This window comes from Balaenoptera borealis, assembly GCF_965194805.1.
Source record: "Balaenoptera borealis genome assembly, chromosome: 20".
Lineage (NCBI taxonomy): Eukaryota > Metazoa > Chordata > Mammalia > Artiodactyla > Balaenopteridae > Balaenoptera > Balaenoptera borealis.
This window is the reverse complement of record NC_138879.1, coordinates 36167073-36193597: the sequence shown is the minus strand read 5'-3', so window position 1 is coordinate 36193597 and position 26525 is coordinate 36167073. Positions and strand designations below refer to the sequence as shown.

General features: G+C 37.1%; 2 protein-coding genes across 5 annotated transcripts in view; one reads left to right on the top strand and one right to left on the bottom strand.

Annotated features, from left to right (window-relative positions):
• PPM1E (protein phosphatase, Mg2+/Mn2+ dependent 1E) overlaps positions 1-26525 on the bottom strand; it is a 205316-nt gene that overhangs the window by 87315 nt on the left and 91476 nt on the right. The gene's annotated exons all lie outside the window — the stretch shown is intronic.
• The window catches only part of TRIM37 (tripartite motif containing 37), a 283770-nt gene that overhangs the window by 219733 nt on the left and 37512 nt on the right, over positions 1-26525 (top strand). Inside the window, exon 25 of one of the 3 annotated variants that reach the window (XM_082372005.1) lies at positions 6-26386. The exons of the other annotated variants lie outside the window; for them this stretch is intronic. Within the exon in view, the coding sequence (XP_082228131.1) occupies positions 6-18 (13 nt within the window). The 3' untranslated portion in view covers positions 19-26386. Of the gene's footprint in view, positions 1-5; positions 26387-26525 lie in introns of those variants that run through there. 3 annotated transcript variants of the gene reach the window in all.

The window sequence follows — 26525 nt, the reverse complement described above, 5'->3', positions numbered from 1 at the left end:
TACAGAAAAGAAGGATGAAAATCACTGTTTAAAGAGAAGAGGTCAGAAGAGAACAAGAGATCAACATCCCATAATGCAAGAAAAAACAGTACAAGTTTTCATTTTTGTATAGATAGTAACTGTAAAGCCAGTTCCATGGATATCACTCACTTATAGATAATGCTTAAATTTGTATCTCCAGTCATACCTCTCTTCTGAACTTCAGGTTCTTATATCCAACCACACACTCAGTATTTCTACTCGGATAGGTGCCACATCTGAATGTGTCCAAAACCAACCTCTTGATTTTCCCTTAAATTTAAGCCTGCTTTTCTCCAACCCTTCTCCATCTTAGTAAATGGCAATTTCATTCTTCACATTGCTAAAACCAAACTCCTTGGATTTATCCTTGACTCTTTTCCTTTCTCATATACCACATAAACAAATCCTATTGTTTCTTCCTTCAAAATATATGCAGAACTTGACCTCTTCTTACTGCATCCAAGATTACCTCCTTGGTCTAAGCCACCATCATTTCTCACTCGGGCAACTGTGTTAGCCTATAAACTGCTCTCACTTTTTCTACCTTTTTTTCTTCATACTCTAGTTTCCACACAGCATCCAAAGTGATTCGCTAAAAAATAAATCAGATCATGTCCTTCCTCTGCTCAAAACCCTCTATTGCCTTCCCATCTCATTCAGGGAAAAATTCAAAATTGTGATGGTGGTTTATAAGACCCTATTTGATTTAATTCCCTGCCACCTCTCTAACCTTGTCTTCTTATACTTTCTTTCTTTCACTTCACTCTAAGTCACACAAATCTCTCTGCTGTTCCTCAAACCTGCTAATAAGCATTCTCTCACCTCACTGTCCCTGAACTTTTTGATTCCTCTGCCTAGAAAGCTTTTCACCCAGATATCTACATCACTCACTCCTTCACTTATTTCAGATATCTACTTAATCTTATCAGAGAGGGTTTCCTTGATTAACTTATAAAACAATAATCAAACTCCCTATGCACCCCTACCTCATCATTCTCTAGTCCCTTATCTTGCCTTTATTTTTTTCTTCATAGCACTTATGAAAACCACCTGACTGAAATATTTAGTGTTTATTTTCTGTCTTTTGCCCATTAGAATGAATATTTTCTGTCTTTCGCCCATTAGAATGAACTTAAGTTCCTGGGAAGAAGAGGCGTTGTTTTTGTTCAGGGCTATATCCTTAGGATCTAGACTAGTACTTGGCACATAAAAGATACTCAATAAACATTTGGTAAATTATGAATGAAATGAATCCAAATAATATTTTTTGACCGTGGCAGTGTGGCATATGGGATCTTAGTTCCCCAAACAGGGATCGAACCTGTGCCCATTGCATTGGAGTCTTAACCACTGGACTGCCAGGGAAGTCCCCAAATAATTATATTAAAAGAAGTTCTCATTTATGAGATCAATAAACCTAAACCTCTACAAGTTAATCTAAAAATTAATAATTATATGCTATAATAATTTTAAATTTGCTAGCCAGGATACAAAGAGCTTTATATATGCAATGGTTACATTCCTATAATTTAAAGTGTAAATCCCATTTTAAGACCTTTTGAATTTACATTTTAACGGACTATTTTTTAGAGCAATTTAGGCTCACAGCACAAGAGCTCCCTCACACCCTTTGCCTTTCTACATGCACAGCCTCCCCCACCAACAGTCATTCTATTCTCTCTAGATTTGTCTCTTCTGGACATTTAATATAAACATAATCACAATTATTTAGCCTTTGCATCTGGATTCTTTCACCTAGTGAAAGAATAGCTTTTAAAAATTAAAAGCTTTTTTAATTTTTAAAAATAGCTCATTGGTCACCTTGGAGAACAACTCTTTTATTTTTTTGGCTGCGCTGCACTGCATGCGGGATCTTAGTTCCCTGACCCCCAGGGATCGAACCTGTGCACCCTGAAGTGGAAGCGCAGAGTCTTAACCACTGAACTGGCAGGGAAGTCCCTAGTATAATATTTTTGAAGTTCCTTCATGTTGAAGCATGTATCAATAGTTTGTTCCTTTTTATTGATAAATGGTATTACATTACATGGACATACCACTTTCCTTTTAATTGCTAAATAGTATTCTATTATATGGATACACCACATGTTGTTTAGAGTTGCCAAGGTGGGACCTTATCTTTCTTATGTGTCAGAAAAGAGAAGCCCTCAATGAATGCCAAGAATTAGAATTGGTAAGAGGAAGAGGGGAAGAAAAGGAAATAGAATTGTGGTTGAGTAAAACCTGTTCCTAGCAGAGATGGAGAAGTCAAGCTCCAGTGAATTATCTGTAGGTAGAGGAACCTGCCCTGGCTGTAAGAACTCAAACTCTTTCCACTGGCTCCTATGACCTGAGTTTGCTCACTACTACTTGCTTGCTATAAGGAGGAAGGTGAGGTCATGGCAGCCACCCTCTACATCTATAGGAAGAAAATTGGTCTTTTCTTTCCCGGTGTGTTAGAGATTGCCAATCCCTTATATAATTAAGCAGTATAACTAAAAGCAAGTATAAAATATTTTTAAAATAACATTCATCTGATGACTTCTGGTTAAAAAATGGCAGATTAGGTATATGCATTTATCCCTTCTCCTTATAAAATGACAGCAAATTAAAAGATTTAAATCCACAAGGAAAAAGCAACCAAAGAGAAGGCAACAGTAGATAAAATATTTCAATACACTTTTGGAAAAGGGAGAACAAATGGAGGAGTGGTATCTGATTTATCAAGTGGAAGAAACTATAACCTCAGAGGGACACTGGTGAGAAGAGAGCCAATTCACCCCCAAAGAACCTGGGAAAGACTCAGACTTTGAAGTACCAAGTGGGTGGAGGGGGAAGGACAAAATGAAAAAACAGGATGAAAGTGTATGTATGTGCCTGAAATTAATACAACACTGTAAATCAAGTATACTCCAATAAAAAATTTTTTTTAAAAAGTGTATGTATGTGAATTGTTGATTCCCCTCCCCACTCCCACATATAGAATGCCAGCAGCTAAGTGCACATACTCCAGCCCTGATAAGAGAATGAAAGTTTACCTCTAGAGAAATTGAAAAGGAGTGTTCTAGATTAGGAGACACTGGGCAAGGTAGAGACTAGAAGTGAGACAGAATAAAAAGAAAGGGATTTATCGAAATATCAAATGGCAGGACTTTAATTCCTCTAACCATTCCTCTACCCACCCCCCACCCCACCCTTAAACACTTGCATTTTATTGCCCCGGCAAGAAATCTGTAAGGTCTTTTTCTGGAGGCATCTGGAGGAACGGAGCAATCCTAGAGAAAAGTCTTCCTCAGAGTGATGTATGGCCATGTCTCCATCCCAAAATGAGGCTACTCACAATAAATCTTCTTACTCCTAAAAAGCTGTTAATCAGTTTAAAACAAATATATACAGACCATCAACAGTCATCAGAAATGTAAGGAAATCATGAAAGATTAAAATCAGATATCAAAAGAGATATTTGATACTTAAAACATAATTGCTGAAATAAGGCATAAAATAGAGGTTATGAAAATCCTCAGGAAAGTAGAACTAAATATGAAATGGAAAAGTGAAAGAAAAGATAGTTAAAGAACCAATCTAGGGAGATTAACTTTTGACTAACAGGAGTTCCAGGAAAAGAGGACAAAGAAAAGAGATGGAAGAAAATAATAACCAATACTTATCAAAGGCATACTATATGTGCTAGGCATTGCTCTAAGTGCTTTAAGTAAATTAATTTAAATTAATTAACTAATTAATTCTCCGGTCAGCCTATGAAGTAGGTATTATTATTACCCCCATTTTATAGATGAGGAAAATTAGGAATGTAGAAGTTAATCGAATAGCTAGTAAGTATCAGAGCCAGAGTTCAAACCCAAGCAGTCTGGTGCCATAACTCACACTCTCAGCAACTATGTACTGCTGCCTCTCTACCAAAGAAATCATATTAAGAGGGCAGGCTAAGACGGCAGATTGAACGTGAACATTCAATTTACTCCCTCCAGAAACTCCGCTAAAACAACAGTACAGGGAATTTTTTAAAATACATAATCCCAAAGAGTGAGGAGGCAAAGAGAAAAAGAAAACAACAACAGATTTTTGGATACCAGAAAGTAGATGATAGAGTGGTAACTGATTTAGCAGATGAGAGAAAGCCAAGTCTAAAACCAACAGTGAGGAAAGCTGAGAACAAACTCAATATATACCACAGAATCCTCTAAACAAACAAGAACTGGCAACACTTAGGTACCTGTAGAACTGCAGGTAAGTGGGGAGTGAGATGGATAAAATACGAACTGGGTGAAAACTGTTTAAGAAGCTGTTAGATCCCTAGGTCCCCTCTCTCAGTTCTATGTGCCTAGGTGACTGCCTCTCCCTAGTTCCCTACCTGGCCGAAGTCTGCCACTTATCCCCTGGAGAGGGTAAAACAGGGATTCTCGATTAGGGGACACCAGGCAGTTAAGGGCATAAGTACCATAGTGAAAAACAAAGGGATTGAATGACTTCATGCATAAGTAAATGCTGAATTCTAAGATTAGTGGTCCTCTTCCCCCATTCTATTGAGCCAGACAGATTAGAAAACTTTTTTGTCATGAATCTGGGTTAGGGTCAGAAGATTCCCTAATAAATGACCCAACCAGGTTATACTAGAATGAAACTCAAAACTCCTATTCTTGTGCTTAGGCCTCCCAATCTTAAGAACAGCCAGCTGAGGGACGTCCCTGGTGGTCCAGTGGTTAAGACTCCGCACTCCCAACACATGGGGCCCAGGTTCGATCCCTGGTCAGGGAACTAGATCCCACATGCATGCTGCAACTAAGAGTTCACATGCCGCAACTAAGGAGCCCGCCTGTCGCAACCAAGACCCGGCACAACCAAATAAATAAATAAATATTAAAAAAAAAAAAGAACAGCCAGCTGAGATGACAAGATAACCTAAAGGAAGTCTATATATGGAAGATAGAGACCAAAATCAATAAGAGAATACAAAGCAATTAGCTAGAAAGAAATCATGCAAAGAAAATTTTAAGAAAAAAAATATTTCCAAGAGATACTTAAAACAAATTAAACTTTAAAAGAAATATAAAAAGAGGAAGGAACACTTCTAAACTAATTTTATGAGGCCAGCATTACCCTGATACCAAAGCCAGACAAGGACACCAGAAGAAAAGAAAATTACAGGCCAGTATCCCTGATGCACATGGATGTAAAAATCCTCAACAAAATATTAGCAAACCAAATTCAACAATACATTAAAAGGATTATACATAATAATCAAGCGGGATTTAATCCAGGGATTTAAGGATGGCTCAACATCTACAAATCAATCAATATGATACACCACATTAACATAATGAAGGATAAAAATATGATCATCTTAATAGACGCAGAAAAAGCATTTGACAAAATTCAACATCCATTTGCGATTAAAAAAAAAAAAACTCTCAACAAAGTAGGTATAGAGGGGATATACTCAACATAATAAAGGCCATATATGACAAGCCCACAGCTAACATCATCCAGATTAGAAAAGAATAAGTGAAATTATTTGTTTGCATATGACATCCTCTTATATGTAGAAAACCCTAAAGACTTATTTAAAAACTGTTAGAATAAACAAATTCAGTAAAGTTGCAGGATACAAAATCAATATGCAAAAAATTGGTTGCATTTCTATACCCTAACAGCAAACTATCAGAAAGAGAAACTAAGAAAGCATGCTACAAACGACAAATACCCCTACTACTGTATGAATAGCATTCTGAGTGCTTCTTAAGGGCAAAAACGAAACTTGAAGCAAAATAAAATCTCGTGTTCATAATACATTTAAACCACAAACCACAGTGTTCATCATGCAGTCAGTTTAAAAAAATGTAACATCCCAACAACAGAAAAACATAAACTCTTTATCCACTGAAGAGATGTATACTCGTATGTACTCCAGGGAGTAATTCTCTTCAGAGGAGGTATTTGAAAAATCTCTCTCATTAATGACAGTGCAGATGTGCTGACATCCTCGGGATGTTTCACTGAGATTCAAACTCACTGTATCCCATCTCCGGGGTCTCTTCTTTGATGAGCTGCATTTCCCCCCTTTTGTATTACCCATGATGTTAGTAAGGTTAGAACTAAAACAGACTTAATTACAGTACCTTTCAAATAAGTTACTAAATATAGTTCTTCGTTCGGTCAACTGTGATTGCCCATGAAAATTACAGGAGTGTTTAAAAACAAGGTGAATAGGAGTCTATTAAATTATGTCTGGGAACAAAGCTTTTTTTATATGGGACTTTATGAGATAACTTATATTTGGAGAATTGATTACAATTTTAGGAAAGTGAACTTTGTTCTGCCATATGGGTCTAAAAACGGCAATACCTGAAACACTGGGATTTACAAGTACAGTACGGAGTCCCCCCTTATCTATGTGGGATGTGTTCCAAGACCCCCCAGTGGATGCCTAAAACCATGAATAGTAGTGAACTCTAGATATACTATGCTTTTTCCTATACATACATACCTAGGATAAAGTTTAATTTATAAATTAGGCACAGTAAGAGATTAACAACAACTAATAATAAAATAGAGCAATAATAACAATATACTGTAATAAAAGTTATGTGAATGGGGTCTCTCTCAAAATATTGTACAAATTTAATGCCTCTTCCATCTTAACTAAGCATTGTATCAAGCACTGTGGCCGTAAAACTAGCATGAATTTGTTTATCTCGCAAAGTAAAACTGAGGATAAGGGGGACCACTGTGTATATTGTGCCTGTTCATTTTGAAACAAAGAATTGCTTCTATAAGAGCCAAGCAAAGAAAGATCAAAGTAAATTTATGAGACCTAACTACAGGTTCAGCCAAGATCAAGAGAGGATATCCTTTGACTCACTTTTGTCCACATTCCTCAAGCCATTAATTTAAACCTTACTTTCTTTCATAAGGTTCTTTTCCCCAAACCTTTTCTTTCCTAGTTGCCTGCTGCTAATTAGACAAATTGATATTGATACAAAGAGCATATATTATGTAACATATAATACAGAGCTACTTGGTTATAGAGCTACTTGGTAGAAAATGTTCTGTTTCTCAAGTTCATTATGCTGTATTAATTTACTAATCTAAAAGAAATCTGTAGAGCAGTCTTTCAGACCTTCTGTTTTTACATTTATAATTAGCTAAGTAGAGAGAAGTTCTATTGTTTTTAGAAGTAATCATTTTATGAGTTAGGCACACCAAATTCATGACAGGTTGCCTCTCATGGAAAGAGACAAATGAGACAAAGATGGGGTGGGGAGAGGAAAAAGGGTAATTTAGCTTTATACATTCACGTTTTATTACTTTTATTTAAAATATTTAAATATTGGAATTTCTCAAAATAAAAATTTTTAAAAACTGTGTAGGAACTCATATATACTCCTTATCACAGCCAACCAATCTCCTTTCTATAGGCTGTATAGGAAATCACAATGTGCAGAGTTTCCAATGGGGAAAGGCCAGTTACTTTCTCCCACACATCTTTAAAGTCCCAATTATCCAGTAAGTCACTGAGAAAATACCCAAAGGCTCTCTGATGTAGTCCAAACCAGGTTCTCACTAACTTCTCCAAAGACCCACATAGGTACATATTATTATTGTTAACTGGTATCTCTGAGGTCCAGAATCCACTTCTACCTGAGTAATGACATCTTCATATAGACATCTTACAGCATGAACACTCTGGCATAATTCATCTTATATTCTCAGACATGAAATACTATTTTCATCTGGGGAGATTTCTATAACTATTAGAATCTTGATAGAACTCTCAGAGCTACATGAATATAATCAGTGATAAAATCATAAAACATTAAGTCTATTTGTTCTTCAGTAGTGAGAGACTGATTATACAAATAGACAATGACCAGATCATATACAACTCTGACACACAGTCTCTCTGGAGGGCAAACAACCTGGGAAGTCAAATCACCATCTCTGCAGCAATCAGTTCAGAAGGTAGGATTTGGTCAATGACTGCCAGCTTCCTTTTTTTTTTTTTTTTTTTTTCTCCACAGCCCACCACACGCTTTCAACTCAGCACCAACCAGAGAAAGACAAATATGCTTCCCAAACCAATTACCTAAGATGACTGGCTTCTAGTTAGCATTTCAGCTTCCCCATGCCAAACAGTCTCCAATCAGCGTATCTTTTCTTTTTCACCATAAAACTTGCCCACTCCCATGTGAATCTGCCAAATGCAAGTGATGGTGGTAATTTTCTTGTTACCGCCAAGCTTTGAATTTATAGCCTGTTTGTTCTCATCTTGGGTGGTCTTTATTTCCACAGTAGTGCAAAAATCATGCAAAAAGAAAACTAACATTATGAGCATTTTATTCTAATCCAATTAAGATCACACTTCAATCTGGCTGTTAGCTATTGTTCTGTTTGCCAATCAGCTCACCAGAAACACTTTCTTTTGATAAACGGTTTTTCATCACTTGAAAGACAAATCTGGTATTCTACTTCAATATTTGATGTTTCAGACTCACATTGGTATAGTTTCTTTCTTGAGAACTGTGATCACTTGAAAATAATAACCTAAGAAAAGATTGTGCTATATTTTAGAAAAACAATAATGCTGACGGTATAACTTAGAACTAAATAGTGCAGTAAAATATCTGCTGTCAATCTGTGAATATATCTGCAGAAAATATCAGAGGGTGATTCCTAAATTTTGTCGATATTGAAATGATAAACCAGAGCAACCTACAGAGAGTTATGAAAATTTATCTGCAGTAAATTGAAGTTGTTTTGGGTAAATTGTGAGTTTAGACCTACAATGGCATAAGTAATGTGAGTAGAAATTTTAATGACTTTATAAAAAAAGGTTAAGAATGAAAAATCAAGAGCATTATATTTTCAATCACATCTTTTAGATTTGGTAATAATGTAATTTCTTAAGGAAGTAAAACAAAACTCCAAAATGTTCTCAGTTCTTTGTGTGATATTACATACCTGAAAAAAAATTTCAAAATATTTATTAGAGGAATGAAGTATAATATATAGGAAGTAGTGTTTATAGTAAACATATTGCAGTTTTACCGTAAATTATTTGCTATGATAGAGGAGCTTCCACAAGTTATTAGAACAACAGAAGTTTTATCAAATGTTTTTTTAAACCACAAGTGGCCAGAGAATTGAATAATTTACTGACTTAAATTTTTATTTATCTTTTTTTAAACTTCTATTAAGTGCTATTCCAGGAAGTTGTACTAAAGAGCTTCGGAGTAGAACTCTAGAATTCTAGGCTTTCTCCTATATAGTTTACAATTTGAATTTTAAGGTCATTATTTCGAGAAAATATTCCTATATTATTAAAAAAATAAGTAGCCCCTTTAGAAATAAGTTCATCTGAAATTCCATTACTAACTCTTAAGAGCAGAGTAATCTGAATAAGCATTTCTACTAAATATTTTTACTAAGATTCACTGCCCTATCTGACAAACCCATTTCTTTCAGTTGCATTCATTATCTTGATAGCTTCGTCTAAGTGTTGAATATTGCTGAACAAAAGACCACAGCCTCAATTGTAGGATAGTAGTAGCTCCAATTAGGAGACGAAAGATTGATTTATGGTTCACATTTGAAAGGAGTGTTGTTATTCCAGAAGATGATCTCTGTATTATATGCAGTGATATACCATTTTAAAGAACTAATCCCATTTGGTTGAAAATCGTGAACCATGACCTGAATTATAGAGGAAGAAATCTGTAAAGTAAATCTAGTTGCTAGGTTGCTATATGCTACCATTGGGTCCTTCCTGAAAATGCTAATTAATAATGACTACCAGAATATACCCAGATATGTACTATGTCAGAAAATTCTAGTAAATTCATATTTCGTCACACAATTCTCCTATACGATTGGCTACACTAAGACTGGGCATTCATACATAAACAAAGCCTATTATAATGGGCAAAGTGACCACGTCATTCCTTGAACACATAACTAACTTATAGTCTACCTCCGTATCCACAGTTCTTCCATATCTGAGGTTCCACATCCAAGGATTCAACCAACCCACGGATCGTGTAGTACTGTACTATTTACTATTGAAAAAAAACTGTGTATAAGTGGACCCATGCAGTCCAAACAGGTTTTGTTCAAGGGTCAACTGTACAGGCATACCTTGGAGATACTGCAGCTTCGGTTTCAGACCACTATAATAAAATGAATATCACAATAAAGTGAGTCACACAAATTTTTTGGTTTCTAAGTGCATATGAAAGTTGTTTACACTATACCGTACAGTCTATTAAGTATGCAATAGCATTATATCTAAAAAATCCATGTACATACCTAAATTAAACAACACTTTTTTGCTAAATAATGCTAACCATCATCTGAGCCTTCAACAAGTCATAATTTTTGCGGGCGGAGGGTCCTGCCTCGATGTTAGTGGCTGCTGACTGATCCGGGCGGTGGTTGCTGAAGGTTGGGGGGACCGTGGCAATTTCTTAAAATAAGACAACAATGAAGTTTGCTGCATTGATTGACTTGTCCTTTCGTGAATGATTTCTCTGTAGCATGCAATGCTGCTTGACAGCATTTTACCCACAGGAGAACTTCTTTCAAATGTGGAGTCGATCCTCTCAAACCCTGACACCGCTTTATCAACTAAGTTTATGTAATATTCTAAATCCTTTGTTGTCATTTCAACAGTTTTCACAACATCTTCACCAGGAGTAGATTCCATCTCAAGAAATCACTTTCATTGCTCATCCATAAGAAGCAGCTCCTCATCTGTTAAAGTTTTATCATGATAGCAGCAATTCAGTCACATCTTCAGGATCCACTTCTAATTCTGGTTCTCTTGCTATTTCCACCACGTCTGCAGTTGTTACTTCCTCGACTGAAGTCTTGAACCTCTCAAGTCATCCACAAGGGTTGGAATCAAGTTCTTCCAAAATCCTGTTAATGCTGATATTTTGACCTCTTCCCACGAATCAGGAATGTTCTTAATGGTGTAACAGAGGAGAACAAACCTGACTCCATGTTGGTTCTATTCCTTTAGCTCTAACCTTTGTGTTCCGTTGCCTGCGTTTAGTCATGCTGGTTCTGCACCTTTGTAAAAGAATGTTGCCTAGGGGCTTCCCTGGTGGCGCAGTGGTTGAGAATCTGCCTGCCAATGTAGGGCACACGGGTTCGAGCCCTGGTCTGGGAAGATCCCACATGCAGCGGAGCAAGTAGGCCCGTGAGCCACAACTACTGAGCGTGCGCATCTGGAGCCTGTGCTCCGCAACAAGAGAGGCCACGATGATGAGAGGCCCGTGCACCGCGATGAAGAGTGGCCCCCGCTCGCCGCGACTAGAGAAAGCCCTTGCACAGAAACGAAGACCCAACACAGCCATGAATAGATAAATAAAAATAAATAAAAATTAAAAAAAAAAAAGAATGTTGCCTATAGTCTGACATATACATAATAGCCCTTCCTCAAGGTTCTGCCTCCCAGACTTGACTTTTAAAGGTATAGCACTTTTCATATAGAGATAAAAAGTTGTAGAACAGAGAACATTTGTCTTGTTGGAGGTCTACAGGAACGTCGTGACCAGACCTACATGGACAGCCACAGGAACAAACGATTATCACATCCCCTCTGGGGTCTAGCAGGCCCCAAGAAGTCTGCAACAACCAGCCACACCCTCTCCCCTTTTATTATAAAAGAAGCCTGAATTCTAACTCGTGTTAGATGACTCTTTGGAACACTAGTCCACCATCTTCTCAGTCTGCTGGATTTCCGAATAAAATTGCTATTCCTTGCCCCACTACCTTGTTTCTCAATTTATTGGCCTGTCATGCAGAAAGCAGTACAAGCTTGGACTCTGTAACAATAGCATCTAGAGTGGTGAATCCTTTCCAGAAGGTTTTCAATTTACTTGCCCAGATCTATCAGAGGAATCACTATCTACAGCAGTTAATAGCCTTATAAAATGTATTTCTTAAATAGTAGGACTTGAAAGTCAAAATTACTCTTTGATCCATGGGTTGCAGAATGGATTTGGGTTAGCAGGCATGAAAATATTAATCCTGTACATCTCCATTTCAGCTCTTGGGTGACCAGGTGCATTGTCATTGAGCAGCAATATTTTGAAAGATAACTTTTTTTCTGAGCAGTAGGTCCCAACAGTGGACTTAAAATATTCAGTAACCCATGTTGTAAACAGATGTGCTGTCGTCCAGGCTTTACTGTTCCGTTTATAGAGCACAGGCAGGATAGATTTAGCATAAGTCTTAAGGGCTCTAGGACTGGGTGGGATGGGAGGGAGGTCCATGAGGGAGGGGATATAGGTATACATATAGCTGATTCACTTCATTGTACAGCAGAAGCTAACACAACGTTGTAAAGCAATTTTACTCCAAGTAAATAAATAAATAAATAAAGTGGAGGAGAGGTTCCCCCCTCCAAAAATTAAATAAACATTAGGTTGTTTTGAAAAAAAAGGGGGGGGCTCTGGGATTTTCAGAATGGTAAATGAGTACTGGCTTCAACTTCAAGGTACCAGCTGCACTAGCCCCTAACTAGAGACGACTCTGTTGTTTGAAGCTTTGAAGCCAGGCATTAGATTCTCCTCTCTAGTATGAAAGTCCTAGATGGCATTTTTTTCCAATAGAAGGCTGTTTCATGAATATTGAAAATCTGTTATTTAGTGTAGCCACCTTCATTAATTACCTTAGCTTAGACCTTCTGGATAACTTGCAGCTTCTACTGATACATCTGCACTTGCTATTTCACTTTGCATTTTACGTTATGGAGATGGCTTCTTTCCTTAAAGCTTATGAACCAACCTCTGTTAGCTTCAAACTTTTCTTCTGCAGCTTCCTCATCTCTCTTAGCCTTCAAAGAATTGAAGAGAGTTAGGATGTTGCTCTGGATCCGGCTTTGGCCTGAGGGAATGTTGTGGCTGGTTTCATCTTCTATACAAACCACTAAAATTTTCTCCATATCAGCAATAAGGCTGTTTTGCTTTCTTATCATTCATGCGTTCATTGAAGTAGCACTTGTAATTTCCTTCAAGAACTTTTCCTATGTATTCACAACCTAGCTAACCAGCGCAAGAGGCCTAGCTTTTGGCCTACATCAGCTTTTTTTTTTTATAAATTTATTTATTTATTATTTTTTTGGCTGTGCTGGGTCTTCGTTGCTGCGCGCAGGCTTTTCTCTAGTTGCAGCGAGCGGGGGCTACTCTTTGTTGCGGTGCCCGGGCTTCTCATTGCAGTGGATTCTCTTGTTGCAGAGCATGGGCTCTAGGTGCGTGGGCTCCAGTAGTTGTGGCACACGGGCTCAGTAGTTGTGGCTAGCAGGCTGTAGAGCTCAGGCTCAGTAGTGCACGGGCTTAGTTGCTCTGCGGCATGTGGGATCTTCCTGGACCAGGGCTTAAACCCGTGTCCCCTGCATTAGCAGGCAGATTCTCAACCACTGCGCCACCATGGAAGTCCCTACATCAGCTTTTGACGTCCCTTCCTCGCTAAGCTTAATCATTTCTAGCTTTTGATTTAAAGTGGGAGTCATGTAACTCTTCCTTTCACTTGAACACTTAGAGGCCACTGTAGGGTTAATAACTGGCTGAACTTCAATATTGTCTCAGGGAATAGGGAGGACTGAGGAGAGGGAAAGAGGTGGGGGAATGGCCTGTTGGTGAAGCAATCAGAACACACACATTTATCGATTAAGTTTGCCATCTTATATGAGCACAGTTCATGGCACCCCCAAACTATTACAACAGTAACGTCAAAGATTTATTGAACACAGATCACCACAAAAAATACAACAAAGAAAAAGTTTGAAATATTCTAAGAATTACCAAAATGTGCCACAGAGACATGAAGTGAGCATATGCTGTTGGAAAAATGGCGCTGATGGACTTGCTCAATGTGCAGTTGCCACGAACCTTCAGTTTGTAAAAAATGCAGCATCTGCAAAGTACAACAAAGCTAAGGACAATAAAATGAGCTATGCATGTATGAGAAGCCAGTCTAATAATCTAATGAAAAATGATAACATCCAATAATACTTGAATAAAAGATTATCAGCAGAAATATTTAACTTAAAAAATTTAACCTTTAAATACCACTGGTCTGTCTTAGTTCAAACCAAATTGTCTGTAGGATCATGATATGCCAGTTAGTGTATGTTTTTCTTATTCAGGTGCAAATATCACAAAAATCACATTTTTGAAAATGTCCAATATTCCAAAGATTGATTGCTGATGTCTTTTTTTCATTGAATCCTTATAAAATATACTGTCTCTATAAAAGACTCTAGGTAGAAATAAGACTCAACAGTGAAATAAATTCCATTAACAGATTTTTATGGAAATAAGTTTAGTGACAGCCTTCCAAAGCCCCATGTGGAGAGGTGGTAAACTATCTTTTAAAGCCCACACTGGGGGGCTTCCCTAGTGACGCAGTGGTTAAGAATCCAATGCAGGGGACACTGGTTTGAGCAGGATCCCACATGCCGCGGAGCAACTAAACCCGTGCACCACAACTACTGAGCCTGAGCTCTAGAGCCCATGAGCCACAACTACTGAGGCCACGTGCCACAACTACTGAAGCCCGCGTGCCTAGAGCCTGTGTTCCACAACAAGAGAAGCCACTGCAATGAGAAGCCCGCGCACCGCAACGAAGAGTAGCCCCCACGCGCTGCAACTAGAGAAAGCCCAGGCGCAGCAACGAAGACCCAACACAGCCAAAAATAAATAAATAAATAAATAAATAAATAAAATATGTATTTCTTTTCAAACTAAATAAGACACTGAAGGATATATTATACGGGCCAGCACTCATACAATGTTTATTTACATTTTTCTTCACAGTTTTTAATCTCAACTGAAAAATTATACCTGACACCACTGTTTTAATCTATAAACATTATACTCTCATCTTTATTAAAACACTTTACTTTCTTCCTTTTAACATTATCCTTATCATTCATGTCCATATACCCATTTGTAATATAAATTACAATTACCTGTAATTCATTTTATACCAGAAATCTTGGTAACTTTTATTTCTTTGTGACCACGTCACGCATCTTGTGGGATCTTAGTTCCCTGACCATCGACCATCGTTCGTACCTGGGCCCCCTGCAGTGGAAGTGTGGAATCCAAACCACTGGACAGCCAGGGAATTCCCGGTAGCTTTTTAAATCAACTCATTATATTAGAAAATCTTCACAATAAATTCAGATAATAATTCAATACATTTGCAAATATGGATGCTTGTTTTTAATCTCTAAAATGAGTAAAATTCTCTTATATCTCAGGACGTATATAAGGTAAAATAACATTGGAACACACTTTTCAAAAAACAGTATTAAATTCTTATGGACTGAATCCCCTCAAATAACGCATCTCCATATTCAACTGTAATATGGTATACAGAAACGCATGAAAGTGTTGTGACAGAAACTATAATGATTTGCCTAAAACAAATACTTGCAAAACAAACCCTGCCCCTTCCTTTGAAGGTCTAACATTTGTTTAAATTGTATGCTTGGGGCTCTTAGTTATGACTAATCACTTCATACATACCATTTTCCCTATGATCTTCTTTGTTCCACAGGATTATCTTTTTGTTAATCAAAAAATATTTTTACAGTTAATAGATTTAAAGACAAACTGGGCATATAGCAGAGTTTATTACCACCCCCCCACACACACACATACACAGTTTCCCCTATTATTACATTAGTATGGTACATTTCTTACAATTTATGAACTAATATTGAAACGTTATTAAGCAGTCCATGGCTTATTTGGATTTCCTTAGTTTTCACATAATGGCCTCTTTCTGTTCCACTATCCCATTTAGGATACCACTTACATTTAGTCACCATATCTGTTTAGACTCCTCTTAGCTCCTTCGTTTCTTTTTAGGATCTTGACAGTTTTGAGTAGTTCTGGTCAGGTAAATTGTAGGTTGCTTCTCTATTAGAATTTTTGTGATGCTTTTCTCATGGTTAGACTGGGATTAAGGACTTTTGCGAAGAAGATCATAGAGGTTAAGTACCATTTTCATCACAGCATATCAAAGGTACATACTATTTATAATGATTTATGACTACTGATGTTGACCTTGATCATCTGGCTGAAGTAGTGTTCATCAGATTTCTCCCATAAAGTTACTCTCTGTGTCTCCTTGTTCCTACTTTCCACACTGTATTCTTTGGAATGAAGTCACTGTACACAGCCCATACTTAAGGAGTGGGGAGTTATGCCCCCCTGCATAATTTGGTTTTATTCTGTATGAAGAGATTTGTCTCTTCATCTCCATTTATTAATTTACCCAATTATTCATTTGTATCAGTATAGACTCACAGATATTTATTTTATACAGTACTATATTATTTATTATTTTTTGTCATTCAAATGTTTCCAGGCTTGCCCATCAAGAACTCTTTCAGTTTGTTCCTCTGCCCCTTTGACATACCCCCCACTAATGCTTTTTTTTTTTAAAGCCCTTCCCTACTTTCTGCCACTACAAGATGATCCAGGCTGATACTGTATATTTTTTGCTCCAATCCTTGAAACACAGACACACAACACACACAGACATATACACACATGGGGAGAATGACATGTAACGATGGAAGAAGACTGAAGTGCTGCAGCTGCAAGCCAAGGAACTCCAAGGATTGCTGGCACAGCACCAGAAGCTAGGCATAGGCAAGAAAGGATTCTCCTCTACAGGTCTAGAGCGGCCCTTTAATTTTGAAGTCTACTCTCCAGAACTGTGGAAGAATAAATTTCTGTTGTTTTGAGCCAAACAGTTCATGGTACTTTGTCACGGAAGCCCTAGGAAACTAATATATTCACCTGAACTCTTCCCCTGCCCTATATGATTTTCCCCAAACAGTAAATGGCACCACCATTCACCCAGTTGCTCAAGTTGCTCCCACAAACCTGGGAGTTCTTGATTCTGCTCTTTCTCTCATCCCCACATCTAATTTATGAGGAACTTTTGTTGATTCTATCCCCCAAATATACCCTGAATCCATCCACTTCCATCTCCTCGGCTACCACCATAGTCCAATGACTATTATTCCTAGCCTACACAGATTACTGCAACAGCCTCTCAATTGGTCTCCCTACTTCAATTCTTACCCTTTTCCAGTCCTTTCTCCACATAGCAGCCAGAGTTATCTTCTTAAAATGTAAATATGATCATGTTACCTCTTTGCTTAAGAAAAAAATTCAAACTCCCTATAGGAGTCACAAAGGCCCTATGAGGGTCTGACTTGACTCCCGCCTAACTTTTCCAACTTTATATCTGGTTACCCTCTTCCTCATCCACAAAGCTTCAGCCATGATGGTGGCTCTCAACTGCCTCATGGCTTCTACCCTTCTGTCTGGACCCCTGTCCCCAGCACTCTTCATGTGGTTAGATCTTTCTCAACTCCTTCAAGTCTAATCTTAAATATTTAATACATATATATTTGTGAGATGAATATAAGATGAGAATGAGTTCCTTGGTAAATGCAGTTATAGAAAGTGTCACTCAGGAAAGAAAAAGTATTATTTCCTACCAGTATTCAAATTAAGTGTTAAATAAAATCACTAATATAATGCAGGTAATTTATTGGTGTTTATATTATATACAAGATCTCTATTAGGTCAGGAGGGAAGGATACTAACATAGAATCTAAATAAATATTGTACCCTTATAGACTTGGAAAATAGTGGGTCAACTCCTGTTTTCAGAGACAATTCCCTTATTTGGGCAGAATTAAAGATATCTGGCCAAGAAAATTTTTCCTACTGACAAGAAAAACATTCTCACCTCATTCCTCTTTAGAATTTACTCAATGCCTATAGCATTTGCTCTAGAATAGAACAAAATATCAATGTATCAGGTATTAACACCATACAGACACAAACTCAATTTTATATTTGAATTGTCTTATTTATCTTCAAAATCCCCTCACTCATAACTTTTCATAGCTGTCTTCCTTAAAACTAAAAAAATGTATATTCTTCATGTATGCCATATTAATCATGTCTTTCAAACAGAGGGTCTGTTTTATGGGTTGTAAAATCAATCTATGAGTGAACAATGTTTTTTAAAAATGAATAGAAATATCAGAGTTCATCACTGTATTAAGTTTCATAAAACTGATTTCAGGTTGTATTTGTGTGTGTGTGAGTGCATGTGTGTAGTAAGTCACAATACATCTCTTACTGTGGATTGAAGTTAAAAAAAGATTAAAAGCATTGCTATATATGTCTACCTAAGCAATAATCAGATCATGTCACTCACATGCCTAAAATTCTTCAGTGCCTTCCTAATTCACTTAAAATAAAATCTAACCTTACCATGATCTATAAAGGCCCTATACAGTCTGAACTCTGCCTCTCTTTTCAGTGTTATCATATGCCACCTTCCTCTTTACTCACTAATTCCCCAGTAATATCAGTGTCCTTTCAGGTCCTCAAACATGACAAGCTATTTTGTCCTCAGGATCTTTGCATATGTTCTTTTCTCCTTTGTTATATTATCCGTAAAAAATACTTTAAAATACTTTAGTATACAGTGAGATGGTTTGTTTAAATCTCTTCTACTGTTTCTCAATAAGGTTAGGGGTGAGATGGGATGGTAACAGGTGAAGTGGCATGCTCCCGCAAGGAATATTAGAAAGGTCTGTGTGGAGGGGTAGCTTTTGTTACTACAACATAACCTGGGGGTGAGCGTGGGGCTGTCACTGGCATTTGTGGGCAGGATTCAGGGATGCTAAATATCCTGTAACACATAAGACAGCCTGCCTAATGAAAAACTGTCCTGCTCAAAATACCAAAAGAACATTCTCCTCACCACCCGTCCCCATTATGACAAATCGCATCCTTAATCTAAGGGCAGTTAGTTAATATGTGAATCACCATAATTCAGATATCCATTCCAAGGTATTTGAATTACATACATACATACATACATGCACACACACATAAATAACAAAAGCAAAAAATCCTACCCTCTAAATTTTGGAGTTTGGTCTACTCACATTTAATGCAATTACCAATATGGTTGGATTTACGTTTATTATTTTGCTATCTGTTTTCTGTATGTCTTACAACTTTTTAGGTTCTCTATTCTTCTTTTACTGCCTTCTTTTATGTTAGACAATTTTTTGGGATACCATTTTAATTTCTCTTATTTTTAAACTATAATTTTGGATTATCTTCTAGTATATTTCTCTTAATTGGTTGCTCTAGAGATTAAACTACATATCTTATCACAATCTACTTAATGCTAATACTAATTTAATTCTGGTAAAATATAGGAACTTGGCTATAATATAGCTCCATTTTCTTCTCCTTCTTTTGTCTTAGTATTGTTATATATACAATATTTCTATACATTATAAGCCCAACAAACAGTATTATATTTACTGCTTTATATAATCTTTTTTTTAAAAATATTTATTTATTTATTTATTTATTTATTTATTTATTGGCTGTATTGGGTCTTAGTTGCGGCACACAGGATCTTTCATTGTGGCGCTCAGGCTTCTCTCTAGTTATGGCATGTGGGCTCCAGAGCTCATGGGTTCTGTAGTTGTGGCACACAGGCTCTCTAGTTGTGGCGTGAGGGCTTAGTTGCCCCGCAGCATGTGGGATCTTAGTTCTCCAATCAGAGATTGAACCAACGTCCCCTGCATTGCAAGACAGATTCTGAACCACTGGACTACCAGGGAAGGCCCAACAATCTTATATTTTGAAAAGCTACTACGAAAATTAAAGAAAAAAAAATGTTTAGACTATCTTTTACATTTACCCAAATAGTTACCATTTCTGGTGTTCTTATTCCTGTGTATTTGAGTTATTGTCTGGTGCCATTTCCCTTTAGCCTGAAGTACTTCTTTTGGTATATCTTGTAATTTTCTCAGTATTTATCTGGGAGTGTCTTTATTTCACCCTCATAGTATTGCTGGATATGGAAATCTTGACTGACAATGTTTTTTTCCCCCCAGCATTCCACTGCCTTCTGGCCTCCACTGAAACAGTTATACATTTTGTTCCCTTTTACACGATGAGTCATTTTTCTCTTGCTGCTTTCAAGATTTTCTCTTTGCCTTTGGTTCTCTCAGTAGTTTGATTATGACTATAATGTATCTAGGCATGGATCTCTTTGTGTTTATCTTTTTGGGTCTTGGGTGTTTACTGACCTCCTTAGATCTGCAGATTAATGTCTTTCCATCAAATTTAGAAAGTTTTCAGCCATTATAAGTTCAAATACTTCTTTTGCCTCTTTCTCTTCTCTCCTTCTGAAACTCCTATTGCACTTACAGGGGTACACATTTGATGTCTCACAAGTCTCTAAGGTTCTATTCATTTTCCTTCAGTCTCTTGTTCTCTGTCCTACAGATTGGATACTTTCTCTTAATCTATATTTCAATTCACCAACTCATTCTTCTGCCATCTCAAACCTTCTGTTTCCCATCTACTGAATTTTTATTTCAGTTATTGTACTTTTCAAATCTAGAATTTCCATTTAGTTCTTTTAGTTTCTATTTGTTTACTGATTTAATTACTTGAACATATTTATAATACCTGTTTTAAAATCTTATATCTGCTAAATCCAACATCCAGGCATACTCAGAGTTAATTTCTAATGGCTGCTTTTTCTCCTGAGTAGGGCTCATAATTTCTTGTTGAAAATTGGAAATTTTATTATGTATTTATTTTTTTTAACATCTTTATTGGAGTATAACTGCTTTACAATGGTGTGTTAGTTTCTGCTTTATAACAAAGTGAATCAGCTATACATATACATATATCCCCGTATCTCCTCCTCCTTGCGTCTCCCTCCCATCCTCCCTATCCCACCCGTCTAGATGGTCACAAAGCACTGAGCTGATCTCCCTGTGCTATGTGGCTGCTTCCCACTAGCTATCTATTTTACATTTGGCAGTGTATATATGCCATGCCACTCTCTCACTTCGTCCCAGCTTACCCTTCCCCCTTCCCGTGTCCTCAAGTCCATTCTCTACATCTATGTCTTTATTCCTGTCCTGCCCCTAGGTTCTTCAGAACCACTTTTTTTTTTTTTTTTTTTTTTTTTACATTCCATATATATGTGTTAGCATATGGTATTTCTTTTTCTCTTTCTGACTTACTTCACTCTGTATGACAGACTCTAGGTCCATCCACCTCACTACAAATAACTCAATTTCATTTCTTTTTATGGCTGAGTAACATTCCATTGTATATATGTGTCACATCTTCTTTATCCATTCATCTGTTGATGGACACTTAGGTTGCTTCCATGTCCTGGCTATTGTAAACAGAGTTGCAATGAACATTGTGGTACATGACTTTTTGAATTATGGTTTTCTCAGGGTATATGCCCAGTACTGGGATTACTGGGTCGTATGGTAGTTCTATTTTTAGTTTTTTAAGGAACCTCCATACTGTTCTCCATAGTGGCTGCATCAATTTACATTCCCACCAACAGTGTAAGAGGGTTCCCTTTTCTCCACACCCTCTCCAGCATTTACTGTTTGTAGATTTTTTGATGATGGCCATTCTGACCGATGTGAGGTGATATCTCATTGTAGTTTTGATTTGCATTTCTCTAATGATTAGTGATGTTGAACATCCTTTCATGTGTTTGTTGGCAATCTGTATATCTTCTTTGGAGAAATGTCTATTTAGGTCTTCTACACATTTTTGGATTGGGTAGTTGTTATTTTTTTGATATTGAGCTGCATGAGCTGCTTATAAATTTTGGAGATTAATCCTTAGTCAGTTGCTTCATTTGCAAATATTTTCTCCCATTCTGAGGGTTGTCTTTTCATCTTGTTTATGTTTTCCTTTGCTGTGCAAAAGCTTTTAAGTTTCATTAGGTCCCATTTGTTTATTTTCTTTCTATTTCCATTTCTCTAGGAGGTGGGTCAAAAAGGATCTTTGCTGTGATTTATGTCACAGAGTGTTCTGCCTATGTTTCGCTCTAAGAGTTTGATAGTGTCTGGCCTTACTTTTAGGTCTTAATCCATTGTGAGTTTATTTTTGTGTATGGTATTAGGAAGTGTTCTAATTTCATTCTTTTACATGGAGCTGTCCAGTTTTCCCAGCACCACTTACTGAAGAGGCTGTCTTTTCTCCACAATATATTCTTGCCTCCTTTATCAAAAATAAGGTGACCATATGTGCATGGGTTTATCTCTGGGCTTTCTATCCTGTTCCATTGATCTATATTTCTGTTTCTGTGCCAGTACCATACTGTCTTGATTACTGTGGCTTTGTAATATACTCTGAAGTCTGGGAGCCTGATTCCTCCAGCTCTGTTTTTCTATCTCAAGATTGCTTTGACTCTTTGGCATCTTTTGTGTTTCCATACAAATTGTGAAACTTTTTTGTTCTAGTTCTCTGAAAAATGCCATTGGTAGTTTGATAGGGATTGCATTGAATCTGTAGATTGCTTTGGGTGGTATAGTCATTTTCACAGTGTTGCTTCTTCCAATCCAAGAACATGGTATACCTCTCCATCTGTTTGCATCATCTTTAATTTCTTTCATCAGTGTCTTATAGTTTTCTGCATACAGGTCTTTTGTCTCCTTAGGTAGGTTTATTCCTAGGTATTTTATTCTTTTTGTTGCAGTGGTAAATGGGAGTGTCTCCTTACTTTCTCTTTCAGATTTTTCATCATTAGTGTATAGGAATGCAAGAGATTTCTGTGAATTTTGTATCCTGCTACTTTACCAAATTCACTGATTAGCTCTAATAGTTTTCTGGTAGCATTTTCAGGATTCTCTATGTATAGTATCATTTCATCTGCAAACAGTGACAGTTTTACTTCTTCTTTTCTGATTTGGATTCCTTTTATTTCTTCTTCTTCTCTGATTGCTGTGGCCAAAACTTTCAAAACTATGTTGAATAATAGTGGTGAGAGTGGACAACCTTGCCTTTTTCCAGATCTTAGAGGAAATGGTTTCAGTTTTTCACCGTTGAGAATGACGTTGGCTGTGGGCTTGTCATTATATGGCCTTTATTATGTTGAGGTAAGTTCCCTCTATGCCTACTTTCTGGAGGGTTTTTATCATAAACAGGTGTTGAATTTTGTCAAAAGCTTTTTCTGCATCTATTGAGATGATCATATGGTTTTTCTCCTTCAATTTGTTAATATGGTGTATCACATTGATTGATTTGTGTATTTTGTAGAATCCTTGCATTCCTGGGATAAACCCCACTTGATCATAGTCTATGATCCTTTTACTGTGCTGTTGGATTCTGTTTGCTAGTATTTTGTTGAGGACTTTTGCATCTATGTTCATCAGTGATATTGGCCTGTAGTTTTCTTTCCTTGTGACATCCTTGTCTGGTTTTGGTATCAGGGTGATGGTGGCCTTGTAGAATGAGTTTGGGAGTGTTCCTCCCTCTGATATATTTTGGAAGAGTTTGAGAAGGACAGGTGTTAGCTCTTCTCTACATGTTTGAGAGAATTCGCCTGTGAAGCCATCTGGTCCTGGGTTTTTGTTTCTTGGAAGATTTTTAATCAGTCTCAATTTCAGTGCTTGTGACTGGTCTGTTTACATTTTCTATTTCTTCCTGGTTCAGTCTCAGAAGGTTGTGCTTTTCTACAAATTTGTCCATTTCTTCCAGGTTGTCCATTTTATTGGCATATAGTTGCTTGAAGCAATCTCTCATGATCCTTTGTATTTCTGCAGTGTTAGTTGTTACTTCTCCTTTTTCATTTCTAATTCTATTGATTTGAGTCTTCTCCCTTTTTTTCTTGATGAGTCTGGATAATGGTTTATCAATTTTGTTTACCTTCTCAAAGAACCAGCTTTTAGTTTTATTGATCTTTGCTATCGTTTCCTTCATTTCTTTTTCATTTATTTCTGATCTGATCTTTATGACTTCTTTCTTTCTGCTAACTTTGGAGTTTTTTTGTTCTTCTTTCCCTAATTGCTTTAGGTGTAACGTTAGGTTATTTATTTGAGATGTTTCTTGTTTCTTGAGGTAGGACTGTATTGCTATAAACTTCCCTCTTAGAACTGCTTTTGCTGCATCCCATAGGTTTTGGGTTGTTGTGTTTTCATTGTCATTTGTTTCTAGGTATTTTTTGATTTCCTCTTTGATTTCTTCAGTGATCTCTTGGGTTATTAAGTAGTATATTGTTTAGTCTCCATGTGTTTGTATTTTTTACAGATTTTTTCCTGTAATTGATATCCAGTCTCACAGCATTGTGGTCAGAAAAGATACTTGATAATGATTTCAATTTTCTTAAATTTACCAAGGCTTGACTTGTGACCCAAGATATGATCTATCCTGGAGAATGTTCCATGAGCACTAGAGAAGAAAGTGTATTCTGTTGTTTTAGGATGGAATGTCCTATAAATATCAATTAAGTCCATCTTATTTAATGTATCATTTAAAGCTTGTGTTTCCTTATTTATTTTCATTTTGGATGATCTGTCCAATGGTGAAAATGGGGTGTTAAAGTCCGCTATTACGATTGTGTTACTGTCGATTTCCCCTTTTATGGCTGTTAGCATTTGCCTTATGTATTGAGGTGCTCCTATGGTGGGTGCATAAATATTTACAATTGCTATATCTTCTTCTTGGATTGATCCCTTGATCATTATGTAGTGTCCTTCTTTGTCTCTTGTAATAGTCTTTACTTTAAAGTGTATCTTGTCTGATAATGAAAATTGCTACTCCACCCTTCTTTTGATTTCCATTTGCATGGAATATCTTTTTCTATCCACTCACATTCAGTCTGTATGAGTCCCTAGGTCTGAAGTGGGTCTCTTGTAGACAGCATATATACGGGTCTTGTTTTTGTATCCATTCAGCCAGTCTGTCTTTTGGTTGGAGCATTTAATCCATTTACATTTAAGGTAGTTATCAGTATGTATGTTCCTATTCCCATTTTCTTAAATGTTTTGGGTTTGTTATTGTAGGTCTTTTCCTTCTCTTGTGTTTCCTGCCTAGATAAGTTCCTTTAGCATTTGTTGTAAAGCTGGTTTGGTGGTGGTGAATTCTCTTAGCTTTTGCTTTTAATTTCTCTGTCGAATCTGAATGAGATCCTTGCTGGGTCGAGTCATCTTGGTTGTAGGTTTTTCCCTTTCATCACTTTGAATATGTCCTGCCACTCCCTTCTGGCTTGCAGAGCTTCTGCTGAAAGATCAGCTATTAACCTTATGGCGATTCCCTTGTATGTTATTTGTCGTTTTTCCCTTGCTGCTTTTAATATTTTTTCCTTGTATTTAATTTTTGAAAGTTTTGAGTAATATGTGTCTTCACGTGTTTCTCCTTGGATTTATCCTGTATGGGACTCTCTGCGCTTCCTGGACTTGATTATTTCCTTTCCCATATTAGGGAAGTTTTCAACTATTATCTCTTCAAATATTTTCTCAGTCCCTTTCTTTTTCTCGTCTTCTGGGACCCCTATAATTCGCATGTTGGAGCTTTTAATGTTGTCCCAGAGGTCTCTGAGATGGTCCTCAATTCTTTTCATCTTTTTTCTTTATTCTGCTCTGTAGTAGTTATTTCCACTATTTTACCTTCCAGGTCACTTATCCGTTCTTCTGCCTCAGTTATTCTGCTATTGATTCCTTCTAGAGAATTTTTAATTTCATTTATTGTGTTGTTCATCATTTGTTTGCTCTTTAGTTCTTCTAGGTCCTTGTTAAACATTTCTTGTATTTTCTCCATTCTATTTCCAAGATATTGAATCATCTTAACTATCATTACTCTCAATTCATTTTCAAGTAGACTGCCTACTTCTTTTTCATTTGTTTGGTCTGGTGGGTTTTTACCTTGCTCCTTCATCTGCTGTGTGTTTCTCTGTCTTCTCATTTTGCTTAACTTACTGTGTTTGGGGTCTCCTTTCACAGGCTGCAGGTTCATAGTTCCTGCTGTTTTCGGTGTCTGCCCCCAGTGGGTGAGGTTGGTGCAGTGGGTTGTGTAGGCTTCCTGGTGGAGGGGACTGGTGCCTGTGTTCTGGTGGGTGAGGCTGAGGCTGGATCTTGTCTTTCTGGTGGGCAGGACCACGTTTGGTGGTGTGTTTTGGGGTGTCTGTGAATTTATTATGATTTTAGGCAGCCTCTCTGCTAATGGGTGGCCTTGTGTTCCTGTCTTGCTAGTTGTTTGGCATAGGGTGTCCAGCACTGGAGCTTGCTGGTCGTTGAGTGGAGCTGGGTCTTAGCGTTGAGATGGAGATCTCTGGAAAGCTTTCGCCATTTGATATTATGTGGAACTGGCAGGTCTCTGGTGGGCCAGTGTCCTGAACTTGGCTCTCCCACCTCAGAGGCACAGGCCTGACACCCGGCCAGAGCACCAAGACCCTGTCAGCCACATGGCTCAGAAGAAAAGGGAGAAAAAAAGAAAGAAAGAAAGAAAAACTAATAAAATAAAGTTATTAAAATAAAAAATTTTAAAAATTATTAAAAGTATAAGAAAAAATTGAAAAGTAATTTAAAAAAAAGAAAGAAAGAAGAGAGCAACCAAACCAAAAAACAAATCCACCAATGAAAACAAGTG